The 25,334-nt window shown below is 43.6% G+C and overlaps 1 protein-coding gene across 1 annotated transcript in view; it reads right to left on the bottom strand.

Moving 5' to 3' along the window:
• The window catches only part of PRKCH (protein kinase C eta), a 232,392-nt gene that overhangs the window by 57,383 nt on the left and 149,675 nt on the right, over positions 1 to 25,334 (bottom strand). Inside the window, 1 exon segment of the mRNA XM_043556305.1 lies at positions 15,476 to 15,630. Within this exon segment, the coding sequence (XP_043412240.1) occupies positions 15,476 to 15,630 (155 nt within the window).

Here is a 25,334-nt window from a genome sequence, read left to right as displayed (position 1 = left end):
TTGACAGAACTTAACTGGTACAACAGCAGGTTACCTATTTCTGGCATTATCATGTTGAAAAACTCATATTAGGGTATATTCAATATCACATGTGATATCCCTTCGAAAATATCATTTTTAAATATCAAAACCACAATATTTATTCAATACAGAACATTTGAAAACTATTAAAAAGACAATAAAAACACCTATGTTACCTTAGATACTCAAACAACCACGGCTGACATACCAATGTTTATCCTCCTAGAACTATTTTCCCTATTGAGAGTAAAACTGACTGAGAGAACAAAGTCTTCCCCTCAGTGGTTTCTTCTGACCACAACCACCACTGTACTCATTGAGACATCTTGAAGAACTCCATCTCTTACACTCAGAAGGATGTTGCTGAGAAGTGACTTTACTTTCAGGATCCTAATGTGGATATTCACATCCTATAATAACCATGTGAAATCAGCAGTGGTAGCCTATGGAGGTGGTTAGGAATTAACTGAAAGGGGTGTCAGGAAACCTTCTGGGTTGATGGAAATGTTCCTATATATTACTTTGAGTGTTGATTACATATTTGTGTCCACCTGTCAAAATGCATCAAACTGTATAAGACTTAAGTATGGGGAAAGCAAAGTATGGGGAAAAGCAAACTGGAAAGATGACACCAATACCCAACACCAGAAACATGTGCTTTGATATATTTTTCCATGGAATGTTCAAAAAAGCGAGTATTACTGAGCTGAACGGCTTCATGTGCACCCCTGTTAAACCCTGACAACTACCCTCAGATGTGCATTTCTAGGATCTTCATTTTATCAGTGATGAAGCTGAGGCATAGAGGGATTAAGTAACTTGCTCAAAATACCACAGCGGGGAAGTTGCAAAGCAAAACTGGAAGCCAAGGCCTTGCAATCCTGGAAAAAAAAAGCTGTAACAATGTGCATGCCTTTTGACTCAGCAGTATCTCCAAGGAATGTGGTTCCAGGGAAAGAATTGAAGACTGATCCAAGAGATGTGTACAAGAATATAAACACATCATTTATTGGAATGCCTGGGTGGGTCGTCGGTTCATTGTCTGACTCTTGATTTAGGGTTAGGTTGCGATTTCGCGTTTGTGAGTTCGAGTCCCATGCTGGGCTGTGCTGCACTCATGGCATGGAGCCTGCTTGGAATTCTCTCTCTCTGCTCCTTCCCCACTTGTGCTGACTTGCATGCTCTCTCTCTCTTAAAATGAATAAATTAATTAAAAAAACCCATGATTATTAATAATACTGAATCAAGTTAAATGGAGTGTAAATTAAGTAGGCCCATGTGATAAACCACCTACATCACTTCAGTCACATCATATTAGCTTGAAAGAGAATGCAGACAACTTTCACGGTAGGGGAAAATGGTTATGATATATTAATAAAAATAATCAGGTTGAAAATGTTTACATGTATGACTTCAACTTTGTTTCTTTTTTAAAAAAATACATTTAAAACCTTTAAGAAGATATGTCAAAAGAAAAATGGTTATCTTTCAGTAGTAGGAATATAGGTTATTCATTTTTATCTTTTATATATTTTCAGCAGTTACTATGTGTTACTTTTATAATTAGAAAGGCAAGAATAAATTTTATTTTAAAAATTTAAAACATGGGGAAAATCATTGCTCTCATTGATGAGTATATACCCCCATGACGATGATGTGTGTGTGTGTGTGTGTTTGTGTGTATGTGTGTGTGTGTGTGTGTGTGTGTGTGTGCGCATGTTTTTATGGGAGGAAGAGTTTGGTAGCCTAGTTTGAAGATAGCCCCTTAATAACTTCAGGGTGTTAGCATTATTCAATAACTTACACCTAACTGTAAAAAAGTGACATCACCAGGCTTTCTCCCTCAGTCATTATGTGCAAAATGTATATGGTTGGCTTAAAAAACTTAAAATCAATGTCCAATTTATAAAAAGACCTTGAAAAAGTTATTACCTTTGCTTTTAGCAGGAAGGCATAAAAATTGAGATCAATAAACACTGAAGTCCTCTGAATACAGCAGACAGATCTAACGTAACTCTGAGAGGGATTAGCACCACCTTAAGCAAGAAGGTATACAACTAGGAGCACCTGGGTGGCTCAATCCGACTTCAGCTCAGGTCATGATCTCGCGGTTTGTGGGTTTGAGCCCCGCATCGGCCTCTGTGCTGACAGCTCAGAGCCTGGAGCCTGCTTCGGATTCTGTGTCTCCCTCTCTCTCTGCCCCCCACCTCTCAAAAATGAATAAACATTAAAAACAATTAAAAAAGTATACAACTTGAATGTGCCACAAGTGCTGTGGCTCCATGCCATCAAGTGTAGAGCCGTGGTTGAAGAATCATGGCAGAGACCAGCACTGTTTTTCCAACTTGTCTACTGCATGGCTCCTTTTTCAAGAACATGTGAAGAAACACAGAGTCTTTTCCTATGCAATAACTTTCATTTGAGAATTACAATTGCAAGGAAGAATTGTGTCCTTATAACCGGTGAAAGAATTATTTATATTATTAACCGAAATGAAAATCCAAATTTAAACATTCTTCAAGAATTAGAATTATCATTTGAAAACTTCTAGTATGGATACTCAGCTGTTCTTTTAAGTAAAGCAATTTCTCAGAAGGCTTTCATTTATGAAAAAGCATGACCTTGAATTCTGAGCAAATCATGGGTTTAGATTAGTGTAATGCTGGTCAGAGACAATGGGTTAGACAGGCATGCTCCCTGCCTTCATGAAGTGGTCCATATGAAGAGACACACGGGCCAGAAAAAGTGTGAGGGGAAGGGTATTACAGGATGTCACAGGAGCAGACAGGATAGGCACTGAACCTAGCTCATGGGTTAGGGGGCAGGGAGTCTAGAAAAGTCTCCCAGTGGAGGTGACACCTAGCTGAGACTGCACAGGTTAGCAGGAGTTAGCCTGGCAGAGAGAACACAAAGCATCCCATGCACTGTTGGTTGAGGAAACTTGGCATCTTCGTGGATTCAAACCTGAGGTAGGATTGTAGAGTTCCCCTACATACTGTGTGACCCCGAACAAGTTATTTTACTTCCCAGAGCCTCAAGTTTCCTTAGGTGGAAAGTAGGGATAGTACCATTTACCTTGGAGAGATGTCCCAAGAAGCTGAAATTAACTAAGTAGGACTCCTTACAGAGACATTTATCCTTAGAGATATATGCTAAGTACATGTGGCCATTATTCTGTATCACAGAAACTCCAGCCCACTATTCTCTTTGCCACTCCTTCAGCATGCTCCCCTCCCAAAAGCTTTGTCACCTTGCCATTCCTTCTGTCCAGAATGTTCTTCCCCCAGATATTCACATAGACCTTGCTTCCTCATGTCCTTAGGTCTCTGCTCATCTGCTTAAATGTCCCACCCTCCCTGAACTTGATCTTCCCCTTACACAGCTTTTTGCTCCATAGAATTCATCACCCCAACATGCCATATATCCACTTTTTGTTTATCTGACTACCTGTGCTAGAATTTAAGTTCCTTGAGGGTACAGGGTTTTGTCTCATTTGTTTCCAGAGCTTAGCACAGTGCCTGGCACACAGTAGGTTCTCCACACATATGTGTTAAAGAAATGAATAAATACGCTAAGTTTGAGGGGATGCCTTTCTTTAGTCTTCTTTAACTCTCTTGGGACCTGACATAAAGCTTTGCATTAAGCAGGCATTTCATAAGCATTTGCTGAACTGTACAACTGAACCACTTTTTACAAATGTTCATCTGATACCTAAAGACCAACTGACTGTATTTTTATGGCTTAGCAAATAAATCCAAGATTGTGTTTAATTACAGTGAAGCAGTAAGCTGCTTGCTCTATCAATCTGGTGGGGAGAAGAACAAAACTGGTGGTTTGATTTCATCAGTGAGTGGAATCAATTAACACATTTATCAACTAGTTCCAAATAACCACAGCTCTTGCTGATACAAAAGGTCAAATGCTGATGAGGTATGCCAGGATCAGTATCCTGATGGAATAAGGACAGAAAGTAAAGTACAGAAACAAAAGGTTTCAGGGCTGAAATTTCTTTCAGCCATTAATCTGGGTCCTTTGAGAAACCACACTGACTAAACTGTCAGGATATGCACCGCATATGGTCCCAAAAAGTTCTGGAACCTCCCCTCAAATGAAAAACCAAAAATCTGCTTCAGTACTGGAAAAGTTAAGTCCCAAATGAGTTCAATTGCTCCCTCCATACATTACAGAGTTAAAATTTAAACAAAATGCAAAAGTAGAGTGTTCAAATTTTACAATCTGTACCATATGCTCCAGGGTTTCATAAGGAAACTATCTTAAAGATTTACGATTAGTATGTGGTAAGTATAGTAACTATATACAATTTCAAAATATTGTTAAAATGCAAAGAAAATAATTTCGTTTGAAAAGAAAACACAATCAAATTTAGTTTACAATCAAATTTAGTTTACTATAAAAAGATTGGTCTTCAGAAGGTTGATATTTACAAGCTAAAACTCCAATTTCTGTAAAGAATTCCCCATTCCCGAGGAAGCATCTTGAGGATAACTTCAGTTCAAGCCCATGCTACAAAGAAAATCCAAATCAGCTGATAACATGTATGCAAAGAATAACCTTTTTAAAAAAAGTTTATTTATTTAGAGACACAGGGGGGTAGGGGAAGAGAGAGAGAGACAGACAGACAGACAGAACCCCAAGCAGGCTCCACACTGACAACCCCTGATGCAGGGCTCCAACTCATAAACCCTGAGAACATGACCAGAGCTGAAATCAAGAGTCAGAGGCTTGACTGAGCCACTGGGTACCCCAAAGAATAACCTCTTATATTGACATGGCATGTTTCAAAGAACTTTCACATTTCACTTTCACCTGATTTGAACTTCAACAATACCCTGCAGAGAAGCCACATCAATGTACAGATGGGCAAACAATCTCAGAGCATTCTGAAACCTGCCCACACCCCCAGAACCAGCATGAAGCAGGGCTGGGTCCAACACCAAGACCTTCTGAAAACCATGCCCAGGATTCTTTCAGTTGAAAGAATATGTAAGTGATCTTCTACTATTCTTTTATAGCATTGTAATTTAAATGGATTTGCACTTTGGGGGACACTCTAAATGATGCAATATACCAAAAAAAAGTGTTTTTTTAAGCCCTAGAGCCAAATTTAGGCACATTTCTAATGGGGTCCAGTTTCGTAGGGTTCTGTCCTTGGCTCACAGTTCTATTTAAGACACTCTTGTCTGGTGATCTCATCCAGTCCCCATGCTCTGAACTGATAGCTATGTCCTGATGACTTCTAAATATGTGTTCCAGTCTATCTTTTTCACTGAGCTTCAGACTTATATCCACCTTCCCATTGCACATCTCCACTGGAATGTGTCTCAGGTGCCTGACATACTATGTTTCTACATCTCGTCATCTTCCTCTTCCGTCTAGAAGGCTTCCTGGGCTCATTAGCTGGGCTCCCAGCTAATGGTACCATCGTCTATCCAATCTTCTAACTAAACACCTAGGAATGACTCCACGTTGCTCCCTCATCCCCTGGACCCACCCAGTCACTAAGTCCTGTCCGTTGTACATCTCTTAAACTTATGCCCTTCTCCTCAGCCCAACTAGCATCTTAGTCCAGGTCCTCATTATCTTCCTACCTGGAACACTGCAACGGTCACAAATTGAACCTCCCCCTGCTACCTACATGTATGTGTCTGCATGCTCCCTCCCACACATAAATATGAAATATAAATCCACTCATGTCATGCAAGCTGCTGGAAATTCTTCAAAAACTCTTCTTCACCTGCTACAGAAAAACCAAATTCCCTGGCATGGAATTTGTATCTGACACTGTGAGTTTCCTATCAAATAACTATCCTGCCCCTCTTTCCTTAGTAAGAAAACCCTGATTTGTCGCTAGAACATGGCCGCATAATAACTTCCTAGCCTTCACTACAGCTAAGTGCAGTCAAGGGACCAAGTTCTGGCAATTTCCACGGTAAGTATTGTGTGGAATTTCAGGCTCCCTAAAGGGAACTAGCTCAGCTGGGAGAAGTACCCTTTGCCCATCTGGAATACAGAGATGATTCCTGAAGCTTTAGCAAACATATTAGACCACAGAGTGACCCTAAAGATGGCTGAACAAAAAAGATAGAAATCTGAGTCCCAAATGACTCCATGGAGCTTTCATGAGCTGGACTGCCCACTTCCAGACTTTTTACAGGAGAGAGAAATACATTTCTATCTGGCTTAAGCCACCATCATATTCCATTTCCTATTACAGGCAATGGCCCCAAATCCTAAGTGATAGAGAATTCAAACATCTCAAGAATGTTAAGCCTTTCATAGCTTCATTTCTGCCAAACCCGCTAGCCTTATCTTCCACCATAGCTCAAACTGTAAGTTCCAAAATTCTTGTAGTTTTCCACTCTACACACACACTCACCAGGAGCTTTCATACTTCTCAACTTTTGCTCAAGCTTGCCCCCTACCTAAACACCCTCCTTATTTTTGTTCAGGTTTTAACTTTTCATCACTTCCTACAGAAAGTCTGTCTAAACCTCCATGTTAGGCTAAGTGGCCATTCTCTTTGCTCCCATAATATGCTGGGAATACTCCAATTTTGGAATCCATCTGCCATTATGTATTTATGGGCCATCTCTCCCAACCCACAGATAGAGCCTCAAAGGGCAGACACCACATCTATTCATTTTGTATTTATATCTCCTAATAAAAGTAAGAGCTCAGGAAATATATTCTGAGGTCAACTGCATTTTCCTCACTGAAATGGAGTGAACAGTATCGAATGCCTCCAAATGTCCTGATTAGCTCTCCGTGTCAGTAGCAAGTTAAAGATTGAAACAAAATGGTAATTTCTTTCCCCCTGAGATGGAAAATAAATTACAGGTGAGCCATCTTAAGAAAACATCCATTCTGAGAAGCAATCTACTGTTTGGATGTTTCAGACCTGAATTTCCTCATGTATAAAAGAGAACTTGGCACTAGGCAATCTTGGAGGCCTCATCTGGCTCTAATATTTTTATAATTCCATTGTTGAACATAAACACATAGAACCGGACACAAGGAGCCCACTGTGAATGGATCGTTCCTCCAGCAATTGGCAGCATGACCAGACTTACCTAACTTTTATTTATTTATTTATTTATTTTTTAATTTTTTTTAAAGTTTATTTATTTTTGAGACAGAGAGAGACAGAGCATGAACGGGGGAGGGGCAGAGAGAGAGGAAGACACAGAATCGGAAGCAGGCTCCAGGCTCTGAGCCATCAGCCCAGAGCCCGACGCGGGGCTCGAACCCACGGACCGCGAGATCGTGACCTGAGCCGAAGTCAGACGCTTAACCGACTGAGCCACCCAGGCGCCCCGAGACTTACCTAACTTTTAAATAAATTACGTACAAAGAGTGTCTAATAAAATCGAGAAGTCATCAGATGACAGTGAACGCTCTAGGATAATGAAATGCCTATTGTGGGAGAATATGCCTCCTAGACTCCAAACACACTGGCCACCTATAGAGCCCTTGAACTTGCCATGCTTCTTCCTGATGTCTGGAACTTGCATTTGCTATTCCTTCTGTTTTAAATGGTATTTCCATCCCTCTTCACTGGTCACCTCAGCTCAAGAGTGACTTCCTTAGAAAACTCTTCTGTCTCTCCCTGACCAGCCTGAATCACTGTATTAAAAGTTCTCACTCATTGCAGTGCATTCCTGTTCTTTGTGGCACTGGTCACAGTTGTGATTTTCTACTAGTATGGCCATCTGATTGAGGTCTTTCTCCCTCACGATACCATACTCTCCATAAGGGAATATTTTGTTTTTGCTCATTATTATGCTTGTATCCTTGGCAGAAAGTTGATGCTCAATAAACACCTGCTAAATATCTCCAAAGGCTGTGGGAGGGAGGAGAAAAGTAGACAAGTTTCATTGGGGGGGAATGTCCAGCTATTCTAAAAGGCTGGAAATCCTTTGAGCTCTCCATCACATCTTTGAAAGGGGACCGTGAAGTCACTTTCTGGTGACCGTGGAAGGCACTGAATGAGGCCTCCATTTGACAGAGCAATCATGACAAGCTAAGAGAAGAGGCAGGAATGTGACTGCATAGTTTGGAGTTTTAGTAACAATTCTAAGAAGGGTTCATAGTCAAAATCTGTATTGAGAGTCCCATGGTTGGCACATCCTGAAGAAACAAGGACTCTCATGAAAATGACAAATGACAATTTGTAGTTTTCCTTGCAACAAACAGATCAAGAAAGACTAGACCTACTTCTCGGAGCAGAAGGAATGATGTTATCCAATGACAAAGGGAACACAGAGCTTCTAAATTTGGTTTTCATCTTTATCTACAGAGAAGTTTTTTCTCACTAGAATGAGTACAATAAATATAAATATGGAAATGAATTCCAATACAGGTGAGGTAACAGTAAGGGCCCAAAATTCCAGACTCAAATGAAAGACATTTGAGGACCTTAAAATTCTGTCAATAAGAAACACTTAGGAGTGAGAAGGTCCCAGGAGATGGGAATCTAACAAATGTTACAAGATTTTCAAGAGGGGGGAAGAGGTAGATATCAGAGAACAATGACTCAAGCAGGTGACCTTCATTACTGACCCAAATACAAATTGATTTGGAAACAGATTAACTGTGAATTCTTAGACATAGAAGCAATGCTCACAGTGGAGGGCTCCCCAAGCAAAACTATGCTTAGCTAATTTCAAATCACACAGGTATGTGAAGTCAGCAAGGTACCTGACAGTCCCGTATGACATCCTTGAGAAACAAGAGTCAGATGCTATTAGAGACTAATATTCACACAGAACTGTTTTCAAAGACTAGCTTAACAGACCTTATCTCGGAGGGAGATTGTTAATCTTCCCAAATTCTGAATTTTAAAAAAAGTCAAATTAGGTAGAGACTGTTCTCTCGATTTGAGGAGAAATCAAAGTTGATTTTCTTTAAAAGTTAATGTGCTACATGTTAAAAGACATTATTTCAGGTCTGGCAGTCAGCCTCTGTGGGTCAGTTCCACACCTGGACAATAGGACAGGACAGCAAATTTCCATGGTAAGCACTTGGGGCATTAGGAGTAAACACTGATTACCAGGCACACAGCAAGTCAAGAACTGCATAGGGTACAGGGTGGTCTGACTCATGGGTTCACAGTGTGTATTAAAATGCACTGTGTTCAGGTGTTAAGACAGCAAGGAGGAATCAAAAGTTAAATTGTGCCCTTCCATAAAGGTTTCTCACTAAACATATTTTAGATACATCCTATGCTTTGTCAAAAACAGCAACTCCAATGTGTGCTAGCTGGCTTTAAGAGTTTGGGGTTGAAATGTCAAGGGCGCCTGAGTTTCCCTTTAAAATAGGTTATGAAACATGATTGAAAATGGGGCCTGTAATGCTGGAGGGCAGGTAAATGGGATGCGTGCCCTTTTGTCTTCCTAACTTTTCTGTAGGACTTGACTCTGAAAAAAAGTCAATGGCCTTGTAAATTATTCATGAGCTCTATCTGGGCTCCCAATCAGCCAACAAGCCCAGGACAAAGGAATGAATAGTCTTTTTTTCCCTTTAGCAAAGTGGCTCATTGACTGCTTACTTCCCAGCCCTTTCTTCTTGGTCTCTGGGCCGTGGCAGCCCCAGACCTTCTAACCAAAGGCGAAGGCACAACCCCTGTTCTTGCTGTATCTCCAGGGAACTGGACTTCTGTTCCTCCAAGAAATGCAAGTGAACACGTCTGAAAATCAGGGTCAAGCGGAAAAGCACAGAAATGTAACTGGCCTTTCTCCTCTCACACAAGGCACAGTTGGCTAAGAGACAGAAGAAAGTCAAGTCATAGGGAGCCTATGGTACTACCTTCCAAAGTCCTATTGGCAATGATTTGCAACACACTGAAAAATAAAAACCTTTCCTAACAATAAACAACAGCCCCTCCACAGGCATCTCTCAGAGATATTTACAGGTTCAGTTCCAGAATGAACTGTCTGAAATGAGTCAATACATTTTTTGGTTTCCCAGTGCATATAAAAGTTATGTTTACACTGTAATCTATTAAAATTGTGGGATAGCATTATGTCTAAAAAACAATCTTAATTTTAAAATATGTTCTTGACGGAGTGACTGGGTGGCTCAGTCGGTTAAGTGTGCGACTCCTGATTTCGGTTCAGGTCATGATCTCATGGTTTTGTGAGTTCCAGCCCTGCGCTGGGTTCTGCACCGACTGCAGAGAACCTGCTTGGGATTCTCCCTCTCTCTCTCTCTCTCTCTCTCTCTCTCTCTCTCTGCCCCTCCCCGTTCCCACTCTCTCTCTTTCAAAATAGATACATAAATTTTAAAAAATAAAATAACATAAAAGTATGATATGTTTAAAAAATACCTTATTGCTAAAAAATGCTAACCATCATCTGAGCTTTGAGGAAGTTGTAATGTTTTTGCTGGTGGACAGTCTCACCTCCATGTTGATGGCTGTTGACTCATCAGAGTAGTGGTTGCTGATGGCTTAGGTGGCTGTGAAAATTTCTTAAAATAAGGTCACAACGGAGTTTGCCACGTTGATTAATTTTTTTTTCATGAACAATTTCTCTGTCGCATGTGATGCTATTTGATAGCATTTTACCCACAACACGGCTTCTTCCAAACTGGGGTCAAACTTGTCAAACCCTACCACTGCTGTATCAACTAAGTTTATAGTATATTCTAAATGCTTTGCTGTCATTTCAATAATCTTCACAGCATCTTCACCAGGAGTAGATTCCATCTCAAAAAACCACTTTGTTTGCTCAGCCATAATAAACGACTCCTCATCCATCCAAGTTTTATTACCAGATTGCAGCAATTCAGTCCCCTCTTCAGGGTCCACTTCTAATTTTAGTTCTCATGCTATTTCCACCACATCTGCAGTGACTTCCTCTATGAAGTCTCCAAGCCTCGAAGTCATCCATGAGGGTTGGAATCCACTCCTTCCAAACTCCTGTTCATGTTGATAGTTTGACCTCTTCCCATGAATCAAGGATGTTCTTAATTGCATCTAGAATGGTGAATCCTTTCCAGAAGGTTTCCAATTTACTTTGCCCAGATCCATTAGAGGAGTCACTAGCTATAGCAGCTATGGCCTTATGGAATGTATTTTTTAATAATAAGAACTGAAAGTCAAAATGACCTTGATCCATGGGCTACAGAACGGATGCCGTGTTATCAGACATGCAAACAACATTCATCTCCTCGTCCCTCTCCAGCAGAGCTCCTGGGTGACCAGGTACATTGCCAGAGCAGTACTATTTTGAAAGGAACCTTTTTCTCTGAGCAGCAGGTCTCAAGAGTGGGTTTAAAATATTCAGTAAACCATGTTGTAAACAGATGTGCTGTCATCCAGGCTCTGTCATTCCATTTATAGAACACAGGCACAGTAGATTTAACATAATTCTTAAAGGTCTGAGGATTTTTGGAATAGTCAATGAGCACTGGCTTCAACTTAAAGTCATCAGTTGCACTGGCTCCTAACCAAGCCTGTCCTTTGAGGCTTTGAGGCCAGGCATGCGCTTCTCCTCTTTAGCAATGAAAGTCCTAGATAATATCTTTTTCCCATGTGAGGCTGTTTCATCTACATTGAAAATCTGTGCTCTCGTGTAGCCACCTTCATTAGTTATCTTAACTAGAGCTTCTGGATAACTCACTACATCTTCTACATCAGCACTTGGGGCTTCACCTTGTACTTTGATGTCTATGGAGATGGCTTCTTTCCCTTAACCTCATGAACCACCCTCTGCTAGCTTCAAATTTCTCTTCTGCAGCTTCCTCGGCTCTGTCAGCCTTCACAGGATTGAAGAGAGGGAGGCCCTTGCTCTGGATCAGGCTTTGGCTTAAGGGAATGTTGTTGCTGTCTGATCTACCCAGACCACTCACATTTTCTCAGTATCGGCATTAAGGCTGTTTTGGTTACCATTCGTGTGTTCCCTGGACTCTAGCACTTTTTATTTCCTTCAACAACTTTTCCTTTGAATTCACAAGTTGGCTAACTGGTGCAAGGGGCCTAGCTTTCACCCCATCTTGGCTTTCAACGTGCCTTCCTCAGTAAGCGTGATCGTTTCTACCTTGTGATTTAAAGTGAGAGACATGTGACTCTTCTTTTCACTTGAACACCGAGAAGCCACAGTTAATCACTGGACTAACTTTAATATTGTTGTGTCTCAGGGAATAGGGAGGTCTGAGGAGAGAGACAGGGATGGTGGAGGGGTTGGTCAACGGAGCAGTCAGAAACACATACGACATTTGTGGATTAAGTTTGCCATCTCATATGGCTGCAGTTCATGGAGCCCCAAAACAACTAGAATAGTAACATCAAAGGTCACTGATCACCAAAACAAATACAATAATAATGAAAAAGTGTGAAATGTTCTGAGGATTACCAAAATGTGACACAGAGACACAACGTGAGCAAATATTGTTGAAAAAAAGGCACCGGTAGGCTTGCTCCACACAGGGTTGCCACAAACCACACACACACATATATATCTGATAAAACTGTGATATAGATAGATAGTTATCCACTATATCCACAGTTATCTGTGGAGTACAGTAAAGCAAAAGCAAAGCACTATAAAACAAGGTATACCTGTATCCGGATAGGTCAGAGGCAGCATCCATGATATCATTTTGGCTCCCATAAAGGCCATCCTAGGACATGTATGATAAATGAGGCTGTCTCATGCACCCAAGTTTCTCCTTGTGCTCTCTGGATGGATCAAATTCATACCCTGTACGACCCAATTGTGCCCTTTACTGTGTGTGAATTCCAAGGACTTGGTTTTCAAAGGCTTATCCTTAAGACTCTGCTCTCAGGCCAGTAACCTGAATGGAATTAAATTATCCTGTGAAATAAATCCACAGGATAAAAATAGCTTTTGAATCTATCCTAATTAAATGTGTTCCCTTCAAAGTCAACCATATCAGTTGGAGCCTGCATATGGGATTCAAGTTGAAGAGTAAATTAAAATAAGTTCTCAAAACTGAACCACAGATGCCAAGAATTTAAATAAAACTTCTCAAGATGTGGGCTGATACAGCTTCACAGAAACGACATCAGGCTATAGTGTCCATCCTCCATAGTTGAAGACAAATGAAACAAGTAGACTGAGAGGTGGTCACATCCCACACAGGAGAGCAAGTCTGTTGGCCTCATGCCAGTGTGATGTGGTCCGCAAGTAAAGCCTCTAAAGGGTTCGAGAAAATGAGTTTTGACAACCGTGCTATTCTCCACTGCTTCCATCTGAATGTTTGTGTCCCTGACCATCCTTCTCCCCACGCCGACCCAAATTCATACGCTGAAATCCTCACCCCCAAAGGTGATGGTATTTGCGGGGCCTTTGAGAGGTGCTTAGGTCATGTGGGTGGAACCCTCATGAATGAGGTTAGTGCCTTTATAAAAGAGGCTCCAGGGAGTTCCCTTAACCCCTTCTGCCATGTGAGGACATAGAGAAAAGATAGCTATCACCAGACACTGAATCTGCTGCCACCTTGATCTTGGACCTCCAGCCTCCAGAACTGTGAGAAATGATTTTCTGTTGTTTAAAAGCCACCCGGCCTGTGGTATTTTGTGAAAGGAGCCCAGAAGAATGAAGACACATGCTCTGCCTCCTTTTCATGAATTAAAGTCGCCCTATCACCAGAAGGGGAATAAGAAGTCCCCTCTTTAGTGGTAGAGTGTTCAAGTCTCTCCTGAGGAGGCAGTGTGGCCCAGTGGCTAACGGTATAATTTGAATTGTGGCTTTACTACGAATTAACAGTGTGGTTGCTAAGCCTTTCTAAGACTCGGTTATTCACCTAAATAACACTAATAAGATTGTTATATAATAATAGTGCTGGAAGGATGAGGGCAGAAATTCAGGTAAAGACTGTCACAAATGCTCCATGTAGCTCTTGTTGCCATCATTGGTATTAGTCTTTGGATTTACCGAAGTCCCTGTCAAGTTGGGAAGTCATAATTCTTAACAATTAAATGTGGGGAAGACTCTCTCTGGGATGAACAGAGAGCAGATGGATGGATAAGCCACAGAAAGGAGAACAAGAGCAGAGCTCGTGGCCCAGAGTCTGATGCTACCTACCATCAGGAAGATCTCTGAACTCCCTCCGCCACCAGCAACCCCCTCCAATCATGCACTGGGCGGAATTCTGAGACAGGAAAATTCCCATGCTGGAGGCTCCGGGAGAACAGAGAGCCTGATCAAGGAAGCTCAAAGCACAGGCCATCTACAGCTACCTGTGGCAGCTGCACGGCTGAAGAATGAGTGGAGATTCCTGATTCTGTTCAAGCGAAAGACTCCCACTGCTGGTATCCAGCCTGGCTCCAAGCTCTTTGCCCACTTCTCTGCCCCACAGCTGAGGCTGAGACAAGGGCCGCATCTAGTTGAGGCTTTAGGGCTCTGCCCTGAGAATTAACATTTCTGTATCGTGCCTGTTATACTTCCTTTGCTTTCTCTCTTCTTTCTGGCATCGTCAATCCATCCTGATGAATTCTTTCCTAGCCTCACTCCTCTCTTCCTGTTTTGACTCTAAGATATTTAAGGATATTCAGTTTTTAAAGTTCTTTCACACTTGCACAGTGATGTCAATACTGTTCTGAGCCCCCAAAAGGAACAGTGTTAGCAAGGCTAATAAATTGCCAGTTTAAATCAGGAAATTCTTTTACTTTGACATTCATGCTCCTAAGATAAAAATGATTTTTTCTCAAAAGGAAACAATTGCATCTCAAGAGAAAGAAGAGTTTATATGGCAACTAAGCTACAAAGTTGTGTAAAGAGGAGGAAAACACTGACCACAGGGAAAAAATTTAAAAATAAACATCGTCTAACACACTCACTGTTACATTTCCCATCTTACCCAATCTTGCGTCTGAACAAAGTTTCATCTCCTATCCCTTTGCATTTTGAGATCTAACAGCGGCAACCAGATTTTAAGCCCCAAGTATATTATCATCAGAAAATTGTGTGCCATGACGCGGAGTCAACATTCAGGAGGGGCTACACATGATCAAGCAGGACACTGCTCATCAACAGTTCACCTTTTGGTTGCTTGACTGGCGAGCTGTAACCCCAACTGACCGAGATTCTTATCACAGTAATTTAGGGCAACAGTCAGCCACACTCTTCAGTGTAGGTATGGATCCTTAAAATGGAATGGATTGCTTCCAACGTTAACACAGAAAAAGAGAGCAACAACGTGTTCAGCACCTTGCAGGGGCTGGCTCTATGAATTCAGGAATAATCTCAGTGCAGCAGTTCAAGCCGAGTTTATGAACACCACATGGGGGCAATTCTGGTTTGCAGGCAATGTGTAACACTAGGTTATTTATTCTAAGGGACACATACCTTTGTAAATTTAATTCTAAAAAGATTTCAATTGATTAACAGGAAAAACAGAAGGGTGGATGAAGCCAGGAGGGCAAACAGCGGATGAATTAGGAGATAGGTTACCAGCGACCAAAACTCACCTGTAGATGATCCCTTTCTCGTGTAGGAACATGAGCGCCGAAATGATTTCTGCAGCATAGAAACGAGCTCGTGCTTCATCAAAACGACGAGACTTTTGAATGTGAAACATCAAGTCGCCCCCATTCACAAACTCCATCACGAAGAACAGGCGATCCTGGATACAAACACAAGAGAGGATCCAACGTGGTGTAACCATTAGCCTAGAATCTGGTCAGCATCATGTTACCTTGGGCGGGGGCGTGGGGAGAAGAGGTCGTCAAGTGGAGGTAGTCAGTGGAATATCCTGATGGGGTCAGTGCAAAGCATGAGGGTGTTTGTGGGGGCCGTGGGGGGGGGCACGTAACACCTGGATCTCCTTTAAGTAATTCCACACAGCCTTGATCTCTGCATTAAACAAAAAATAGGAAAGTCTCAGGAGCCTTTGGTTCTAGTAGCAGCTCTGCACTTAAACGCCACGTAACCTTGAGTTTAATTTGTTTTGGACGTCGGACATTAGCAAAGTGAGGATGAGGGCAGGATCCCTAGCCCAATCATGGGGTTTCAGAATGTGGAGGAGAGCAACATAAATGGAAAGGCACATGCCGCTCCTCTGGAACATGCAGGGTTAATTGCAGAAGGCAAGGGACACCTACCGGGTCCTCACACTTGGGTAGGGAACACTCACAGAAAGAGGAAAACATTTCAGACAAGCCTGTCAAACAGCAGTCTAACGACAGCCTCAGAGTAGCCTCAGTGTTAGAAATTCCATTCGGGCCATGAGGAAATTCCCGAGTTAGGAGTGGAAAGGTGCAGACTGGTGGGATGCTGGCTCCACTTGGAAGGAGCTCTCAACCTCACAGAGGAAGGGGCCCTCACGGTTCCCCATGCAAGTGCACTAAGTACTGAGCATGTGGTGTGAACACAGTGCCTTGATTAAGACTTTAATAAAAGGAACGTGAAGTCTCAATGAAAAAGCGATGTCTGTAAGACTGACAGTATCAAGTGCTTTGTTTCAGGAACCTCTGAGGTCAGTGGATTTCCTTACTCCCTCCACTAACATCTACGAAGTCCCTGGGTCGCCAGGCACTGAATGAGGTGCTGGGGATCCAAGAGAGTAGAACAGGCATAATGTAGATACAACCTCTACCCATATAGAGTCTGGTAGGGAGACAGACACTGATTTAAAAAAATAAACAAGGAGTCATATAAACAAATAAAGTTACAAATTCTGGTAAATCCTGTGAAGGAAAAGGGGAGGAAGAGGAGACATCTGGTCATCTGCCTGGGGGTCAGTGGAGGAGTCTCTAAGCGAGTGACATGTAAGCAAAGGTCTACAGGATAACCCCACAGGGCCAGCCATAATCGTTTTGGGGGCAGGGGGGCGGGGGTGGTGGACATCATCTTGTAGGAAATTGGTTTTTGCCAATTCACAAAGGATGTGTACTGATAACTCATCTTTCCTTGTGGTTTTCAGTGCCCCAGCTTTGTTCACACTGTTACCCCGCATCCACAGCTAAGCAGTGGACACAGCTGTGTGAGTTGTAGCTCACACTCCCAAGTCACCACTGGTTTCATTGGACCTTCCAGATCAGAACACAGAACTCATGACCTCTTAGTCCTGATTTTAAGTAAGACCTTAATTCAGAGAAAAAAAAAAATCCCCTGGGTCTATGAAACTTCTGTTAATGAGAAGTATGAATTTAAGAGTGAAGATGGGGGGAGGTGGGGCGCCTAGGTGAGCATCCAACTCTTGATTTCAGCTCAGGTCAGGATCTCATGGTTATGGTTTTGAGCCCCGCATCAGGCTCTGTACTGACAGTGTGGAACCTGCTTGGGATTCTCTCTCCCCTGGTCTGTGTGCCTCCGTAGCTTGCAGGCTCACTCATGCTCTAAATACATATATACATAAACAAACACACAAACAAATATTTAAAAAAAGAGTGCATAAGGAACGACAAGGTTCACACACACAAAAACAAAACCAAACAATAACAAAACAACTCTTGAGGTTGGCCAGTGTAAGTCAATTGAAAGCTAAATACAGTGAGCCATCTGACTGAGCTAGTGGCCTTCATTTGAGTGTGACTGACAAATGGAGTGGCAGATGTGGCTAGGACAAGCTTTGATGAGCAATGGTGTTCTTTATTTTCCATATGGGAAGGACCCAAGAGCAGGGTAGCAATGGAGTGGGATGGAGGCTAAGTACGCGATGGAGATACGTCCAAGAGCTGCATCCACACAGGCCACTGTAATGACAATGCTGTGTCCATTTTGAAGGGGTGGCCAAGGGGGACACAATGAAGACTCAAGTGGTAAAGCCACCCAAACCACCCCTCGACAAGTAGGTAAGTCTTATACATTTTTGTTAACCAGCCTGTTCACCTTCTTCATGGCTGTGACTGGCAGTCACGTGAATTCCAAGAGCTGGAAATACCTGATTACTGGAATTGGGTCAGTAGGTAAGGGGCCATTCCTTAGGCTGCTGAAAGTCAGTGTAGTTGGCAAGAGTTCCTAAGGCGGTAGGCATCAAAAAGATGAGGGTATTGTAAGGGCAATTTCATCCATTTCTAGTTTCCCCCAAATCGTTCTCATATTCTCAAGTCTGAAAAGCCAGAGCAGGGGCTGAGTTCCAAATCTGGGGGAGGAAATACTGCCTTCTTGTCTCTTTCATCTGTTCCTCAGCCCAGCCCTGGAGGTGGGTTCTCAGAAAAAGGAGGAGGGTCAAGGGGTCACACCCGCCTGTGATTTGCAACAAGGTCATAAGCCTCAGGAATGTGAAAATAGGGGTTTCTTTTCATTTAGACTTTCATTTTCTTAATGCTTATCTATTTTTAGCATGAGTGGGGGAGTCACAGAGGAAGACACAGAATCCGAAGCAGGTTCCAGGCTCTGAGCTGTCAGTACAGAGCCCGACATTGGGCTTGAACCCACAAATGTGAGATCGTGACCTGAGCCAAAGTCAACGCCACCCCGGCGCCCCTCAGAGCTTCACTTCTAACTTCCTGTATGGCACCACCTAGAACAACTCTCACCCCTCAGGCTACTTACAGCTCTTGAAGCAAGCAGGAAGGGGAAACAAGCCAGCCAGAGATAATGACAATTTACCAAAAGTAATGGTCCATCCTATCAAAGACCTAAAATAATATCACAAGGTAGGAAAATAAAAATGTGTTCATCAACTCACAGAATGCCTTTGCTGAGAGGAGCCCCTTTGTTTACACGCATATCTCTTCACCCTAATAATGGCCTTTCTGACACCTAAAGTCACCAGGCCATCGAGCTTGTTGGAACAACATCCAAATGAGATACAATCAGCCCTGGTTTGGGTCCCAGGGCTCCATGGGAGTAAAGGGTCTGAGTTCTGGTATGCAGGCTTTATGGTACCTAAGGCTTTCAGAGATCTTTTACACTGTTAAGGTTCTCAACCAGAAGGAATGTTTACTGAGCACACGCAATACCAGGTCCTGGGGAGAGACAAAGTATTGTAAAATGAACGCCACCCCACACCTGCTCTCCAGAAGTTCAGAGAAGTGTGGATAGAGCACATCACCCCAGTGTACTCAGAGCGGTGGAGGCACACGGAGGCTGTCGTGGGAACAGATCAGGACACCTGAGCAGCCTGGAGGCTGGGGTGGGACGTGGGGAAAGCTTCCAAGAGGAGCTAATTCCCCAGCCTTGAAGGATGAGGAAGCAGGAGTCAGGCTGGAGTGGGGAGGCATCAAGGTATACGAACAGCTGAACTATCAGGTATGAGGCAGGGGACAATGGCTGCAAAGGGAGACCGTCCCTAAGTGCTGAAGCTTCTGCATGTGGGGCATCACTGGAATATGCTGCTTTCATAATCAAGTGTTGACAGAAGAAGCAAAAGGCTATGGGGTGCCTAGGTGGCTCAGTCGGTTAAGGGTCCGACTCTTGATTTCGGCTCAGGTCCTGATCTTGCAGTTTGTGAGCTCAAGCCCCGCATCGGGCTCTGCGCTGACAGTGCGAAGCCTGCTTGGGATTCTCTCTCTCTCCTTCTCTCTCTCTGTCCCCCAGCCCCCCTTGGGCTCTCTCTCTCTCAAAATAAATAAACTCAAAAATTTTTTTAAAAAGCAAAAGGCTAGTTAGGGTACTTCCTTTCACCCCATCCTCAGGCCACCGACAGCTGAGAAGTTCAGGGCTATAGTCCTGTTCAGAGAGAGGCTCACTCACCTATTGGTCTCTACAATCATAGGCCCAGCGTCTGGGCTAAACCAGGTGGCGGCTATGGTGCTTGGCTGGAAAAAGACTCTGTGAGCAGAACCCGCCACACATACTAACACATCAGCTACAAACGCAAATCAGCCCTGCTAAATGTTCCTGCCAGGGAATGAGTTCCACCAACCCGAGGGGAACCTTTCATACTTAGCGCGTGCCCTTTACAAAGCAGAGTCATGGACGTGACGTTGTGACGGGAGGCAGGAGATCGCCTCTTGCCTAGACTCCACTCACAGTCTGGGCTGTTGAAGAACTAGTCTCCCTCACCACCCGACAAGCACGAAGTTACGCTTTACAAACTCAGCTGTGAAGCAAGTAGAGGAAACATCTGCCGGGCCCCCCGAGTTTAGGGAGGCAGGGCATAATAGATTCAGGTTGCCTGAGTCACTTCTGGGGCAGGGAACAGTTTCCAAATCCCGCCTACAGCAGTGAGTACAAAAACAACTGTTTCTGTGTTTTAGCCTGTGTAGACAGCCATTCCAGCTTTTCTAAAGTCCAGTCTCCTAGAAACTGAGTCCTGGACACCTGCACAGCTTTCCCTGAGGCCTCTGGCTCCTCTCAGGTAAATTTTGCTCTGATCTGCAAGGTAAGAAACCCAAGGTCCCTGAGACTGGAGACCGGTGTAACCTCAGTTCTAAAGCCAAGTGGCCCAGCCCTTTGTCCCTTGCTCCTCTTTTGTCCCCCATTCAACCAACCACAAATGCAAGTCATTAACACGGGTGAGGAACACCTGGGGGAATAAAAACAACACAGAAATCCCTTTGTCCCACGCCTCCCTTCGGATTAGGAGGCCAAGGAGCTGGTGCCTGGTTAATAACAGAATTCCTGTCATCACCTGCCTGGCTCCATTAACCCGCTGCAGCCTGGCCCAAATCTGTCCTGGCTATCAGTTCAGGGCTGTTACTTCTTAGGGGTCAAAGGGGATAAAAATATCCCCCAAACTGATAGTGGCTGTCAGTATGAGCAGTGTGCATTCCCTAAAGGCCCTCATAAAGATTGTTCTTTAAGAATTAAACTGAGGGGACCAGGGGGCTCAGTCGGTTAAGTGTCTGACTTTGGCTCAGATCACGATCTCAAGGCTCGTGGGTTCAAGCCCCGCGTCGGGCTCTGTGCTGGCAGCTCAGGGCCTGGAGCCTGCTTTGGATTCTGTGTCTCCCTCTCTCTCTGCCCCTCCCCCACTCATGCTCTGTCTCTCAAAAATAAATAAAACATTAAAGGAAATAAAATAAATGAAAATGAAAATAAAGGAATTAAACTGATAGGCAACTGTATACAGAAAAGTTCGAGACAAAACACTTGGGTCGATGAAAAGTGATATACCAAGATGATAACCTGTGACAAGACAACATCACCTAAGGAGGATGACTGTAGAGGAACCAGGGATGAGATCCCCTGGGGTCACTGTGGTAGGTACCTTTGGAGGTGTCTGTTCAGCTCATTGATCCCTTTCTCAGAGAACTGCCCTGGCATGGTCACAGGGGGGCATGCTAGACACCCTGCACCAGCTAACTAGGGCAAGCTGGCCACCCCCTCTCCAGTATCTTTCCCAGAAAATCAGAACTGACATGGAAAGGTTAATTTAGGCTGTGTGGGGTGCAGGAGCTGAGGAAATGTGAATTAGGAAGCTGAGGTTATCTGTGTTGTGTGACCACGTGACATGTCTTGGTAAAACAGAGTGCTGAAAGCACGGCTGGACAGATGGATGGACGGAAGGACAAGAGAAAAGGATGGAACAGAAACACAGAGTGAGGCAGAGGCAAGAGATAAGGGCGAATGAGGGAGCCAAGAAGGAAACCACCTGGGCCCATCATGCCTTTCCATTTCCAGATCCGGAAGAGACATGGACAAAGTTGGCCCTCGGGTTCTGTGAAACACACCCTGTATCTCTACATCTTTATTTTCACTTCTCACTTTTTTGCATGACCTTGGGTAAACCGCTTTCTCTACTTGCCACCAGGAGAATTTTAACTGAAACACACAGCAATTCTTAAGGGGCAGAAGGTTCACTTATTCACAAATCTGGGATAATAACACACTACAACGACCATGTGCAGATTAAATCAGAATCAAAGTGCCTTGTCAGGGCCAGGCCCAGAAGAGGCTCCACAAGCAGAAACTATTGTTATTAGTACATCATGCAAACAGGCTAACGTGTACTCTAGGAGGTCCTGCACCCAGTGCCCAAGTCCCTGATGTCACCAAGACAAAGCACAGCGTGGTGGTGAGGGCACGGGGCCTCTGGAGCCAGGGCGCCTGAGATGCCAAAGCAGCTCCCGCTGTGCTGTATTTATTTTCTGTCTCAAAACTCCAATCTGCAAAACGAGGATAATAAGAGGACTGAACTCACAGGTGTACAAGCATTACATGATTTAAGCTAAGAATGTCCAACGGTGCCAGGCACACAGTGAATGTTCACTAAGTGTGAGCAAATATCATCCTCACTATCACTACGGCTTCCACCGTCACGGCCGTCTGCTCCCGGGGCTCTGGCCCCTCTGTGTGTGTGTTGGGGGGGGGGAGGGGGCGCTGTCCTGGGCAGCGGGCTGCCCTGCATGGATGAAGAGACGGTGCCTCTCAGGCTGGCAAGTAGACAGGAATGAAATGGCAGCCAAAACAGCAATGTGAATGTGAGACAGGAATCTGGAGGGTTTAAGGAGTCAGGAGGACACCCACGCCAGCCGCGGGGGCACTTCTGATACTGCGTGGTCATGACCTTGACCTATTAAGGAGAGCTTTGCTTTCTGGGAAGTGATTACAAAGCAAGAGGTCACAAAACTAGATTTGATAACCAAAACATGCCAACCGAGGGCTTCAGTTCCAGCAAGTTTTCTAAGTTTCTAATAGCAGATGATAATATTCTCTACTTTTTAAAAAAAAATTTTTTTTCAACGTTTTTTATTTATTTTTGGGACAGAGAGAGACAGAGCATGAACGGGGGAGGGGCAGAGAGAGAGGGAGACACAGAATCGGAAACAGGCTCCAGGCTCTGAGCCATCAGCCCAGAGCCCGATGCAGGGCTCGAACTCACGGACCACGAGATCGTGACCTGGCTGAAGTCGGACGCTTAACCAACTGCGCCACCCAGGCGCCCCAATATTCTCTACTTTAAGAGCTTGATAATCATAACTGATACTGTTGCAAAGCAAATGGACTGCTAACATCAGAGTGAGACTTCTTGTAGTAGCTCTTCTCCCTTTCCATACAGTTGCTTCACTCTTGTCAACAGAGTGAAAAAGATTTTTCTGTTTACAGCAAGAATCCATAGCCTGTACATGTCATCAACAGATATAAATCTTCAGTTGAAGATGTATTACAGCGAGGATGCAGATTGCCTTTCGGAAATAATTCAAAGAATAGCAACAACATTTACAGTTAATGAATTTAGTGATGGTTTTAAAGCAGTGTTAAGCTGAGCGCCACATCTAGACTTACCTAAATTCTCAGCAATTACTTTGGAATTATTTCTGAAACAATAACACACCAACCCTGTATCAAAAGCTACAGTGTCACTGACTGGTTGTGGGCATGGAGAAGGAAATCTCCAGTAACAGACAGCATTGTGTTGAATTTCTCATAAGTGCTCCTTGCTTTATGATTTTGCTCCAACAAAGTCATCCACAGAGGGATTAGGGCGTTCCAATCAACAGGAAACAGTTATTGACGTCAAAGAGGTCACAGTGGAAAAGCACCCTCATGAGGAAATCTGATTGCACCATGCCTGAACTGGAAACAACTTAAATTTAACCACGTTAAGAATGATTACAAAGGCTTCAAGGAAGAAACAAGGACAGGGAATCTAATGGCTTCCTTTTTTTTTTTTTTGTTTTTTGTTTTTTGGACTTACCATTTTTTGCAGCCCAGAAGATATCAGACATTAATTCAATCACTCAGCAACCCCTCTCTCAAGCCCACAGGCATGATACATCCTGTCTGAGCTCAGACACTAGTCTTCAGGAAGGTGAAATATGTCTCTAATATAACAAGCCCTTAGGAACCTACATTTCAAACCTGGAGGGACACTCGGCTCTTTCCAAGACCAAGACTTTTCCCAGTTACACTGCCTATCGTCACCTGTAGTGAAACGTGACAAGGCTCACCGGCATGTATAATGGACTGGGCTGTGTGAGGCAATCTAACTTGCAGTTCAACACACTGGGAGGCATTTGAACCATAAGATTCATTTTTTTAATGTTTATTTATTTTTGAGAGAGAGAACACGTGCAAGTGAGCAGAGGAGGGGCAGAGGAGAAGTACAGAGGCTCCTAAGTGGGCTCGGCACCGACTGCAGAGAGCCCAATGCGGGGCTTAAATTCACGAACCTTGAGATGACACCCCGAGCCGTTCAGGCGCTTAACCGACTGAGCCACCCAGGTGCCCCTGAGCCAGAATATTCTTGAAGCATAACTAAGCAGTCAACATGACTGGAGACCGAGCAATGTCAGGGCTTGAGTCCTTCCACTTCCTGGCAGAGCCCTCTCTGGTCTGACTTTTACTTGAATGATAGCACTCAGTAATTCCCAAGGGGAGAGGGGACAGTGATCAATATCACAAATACATTCTCTAGTCCAAAATAGCCAAGTGTGTGATTTGCCATTCATGAGAAAATTTATCATAAAATTTTAAACTGCATTGTTTTAAATAGAATTAAATCATCATTTTTTTCAAAAAAAAAAAAAAATGGTCCACACACATCTTGCCCAGTCTCGTTGGGCTGCACTGGCCTTGTGTGCTTGGTGTTGTTTTCTGTAAAGGACCTGAAACCTCTGAAGGCAGAGCCCGGCTGGAAATGACACATCTCTGCTACCACCAAGCGTAGTGCCTGGACCTGGCAAAGGGTAAATCACCCCTTGGAGAGCTAACATGGCAGGAGGCCATTTCTGGTTTCTACGACGATTTAAACTAGAACGTCACAAAAGCTGGAACCCACTGCCAAGATCAGTTCTACCCATTTAGTGTATGTAAGGGCCACGACGTAAACTGCCTTACCTGCAGTTAAAATAGTGCATGGAAGAGCTCGAAATGAGAAGCAGACCTGCTTCACACACCACTTCATTTCCCTTTAAGAATAAAGCTTTGTGGTTTTTTTCTCTGTTTTTAAAAGTAATTACAGGGGCGTCTGGGTGGCTCAGTCGGTTGAGCACCCAGCTCTTGATTTCAGCTCAGGTCATGGTCTCATGGTTCATGGGATCAAACCCCGTATCGGGCTCTGTGTTGACAACAGGGAGACTCCTTGGGATTCTCTCTCTCTCTCTCTCTCTTTCTCTCTCCCTCTCTCTCTCTCTCTCCCCCTCACTGTCTCCCTCTCTCTGTCTCCCTCTCTCTCTCTGCCCCTTCCTGGCTTGTGCACACACTCTCTCTCTCAAAATAAATAAACGTTAAAAGAATAAGCAAAAGTAATTACAGATTCATAGTTCAAATGTAGTTATAAAGTAAATACATAGAAAACCGAGGAAAAAAATAAATAAAGTGAAAATAAAATCATCTATAATCCTGATACCCAGAGATAGAATCCAAATACAAGGGGAAACAAAACCGTTTGTGGCTTTTAGGATACAAGGAACTGGAGATTTCAGGGCAAACAAGAAATTTAACAAGGGTGTTTTAAATTAGAATTTATTTACCCCTTATGTCCTACTTACCACT

This window comes from Prionailurus bengalensis, chromosome B3, assembly GCF_016509475.1.
Source record: "Prionailurus bengalensis isolate Pbe53 chromosome B3, Fcat_Pben_1.1_paternal_pri, whole genome shotgun sequence".
Classification (NCBI taxonomy): Eukaryota; Metazoa; Chordata; class Mammalia; order Carnivora; family Felidae; genus Prionailurus; species Prionailurus bengalensis.
This window is presented reverse-complemented; position numbering and strand designations above follow the sequence as displayed.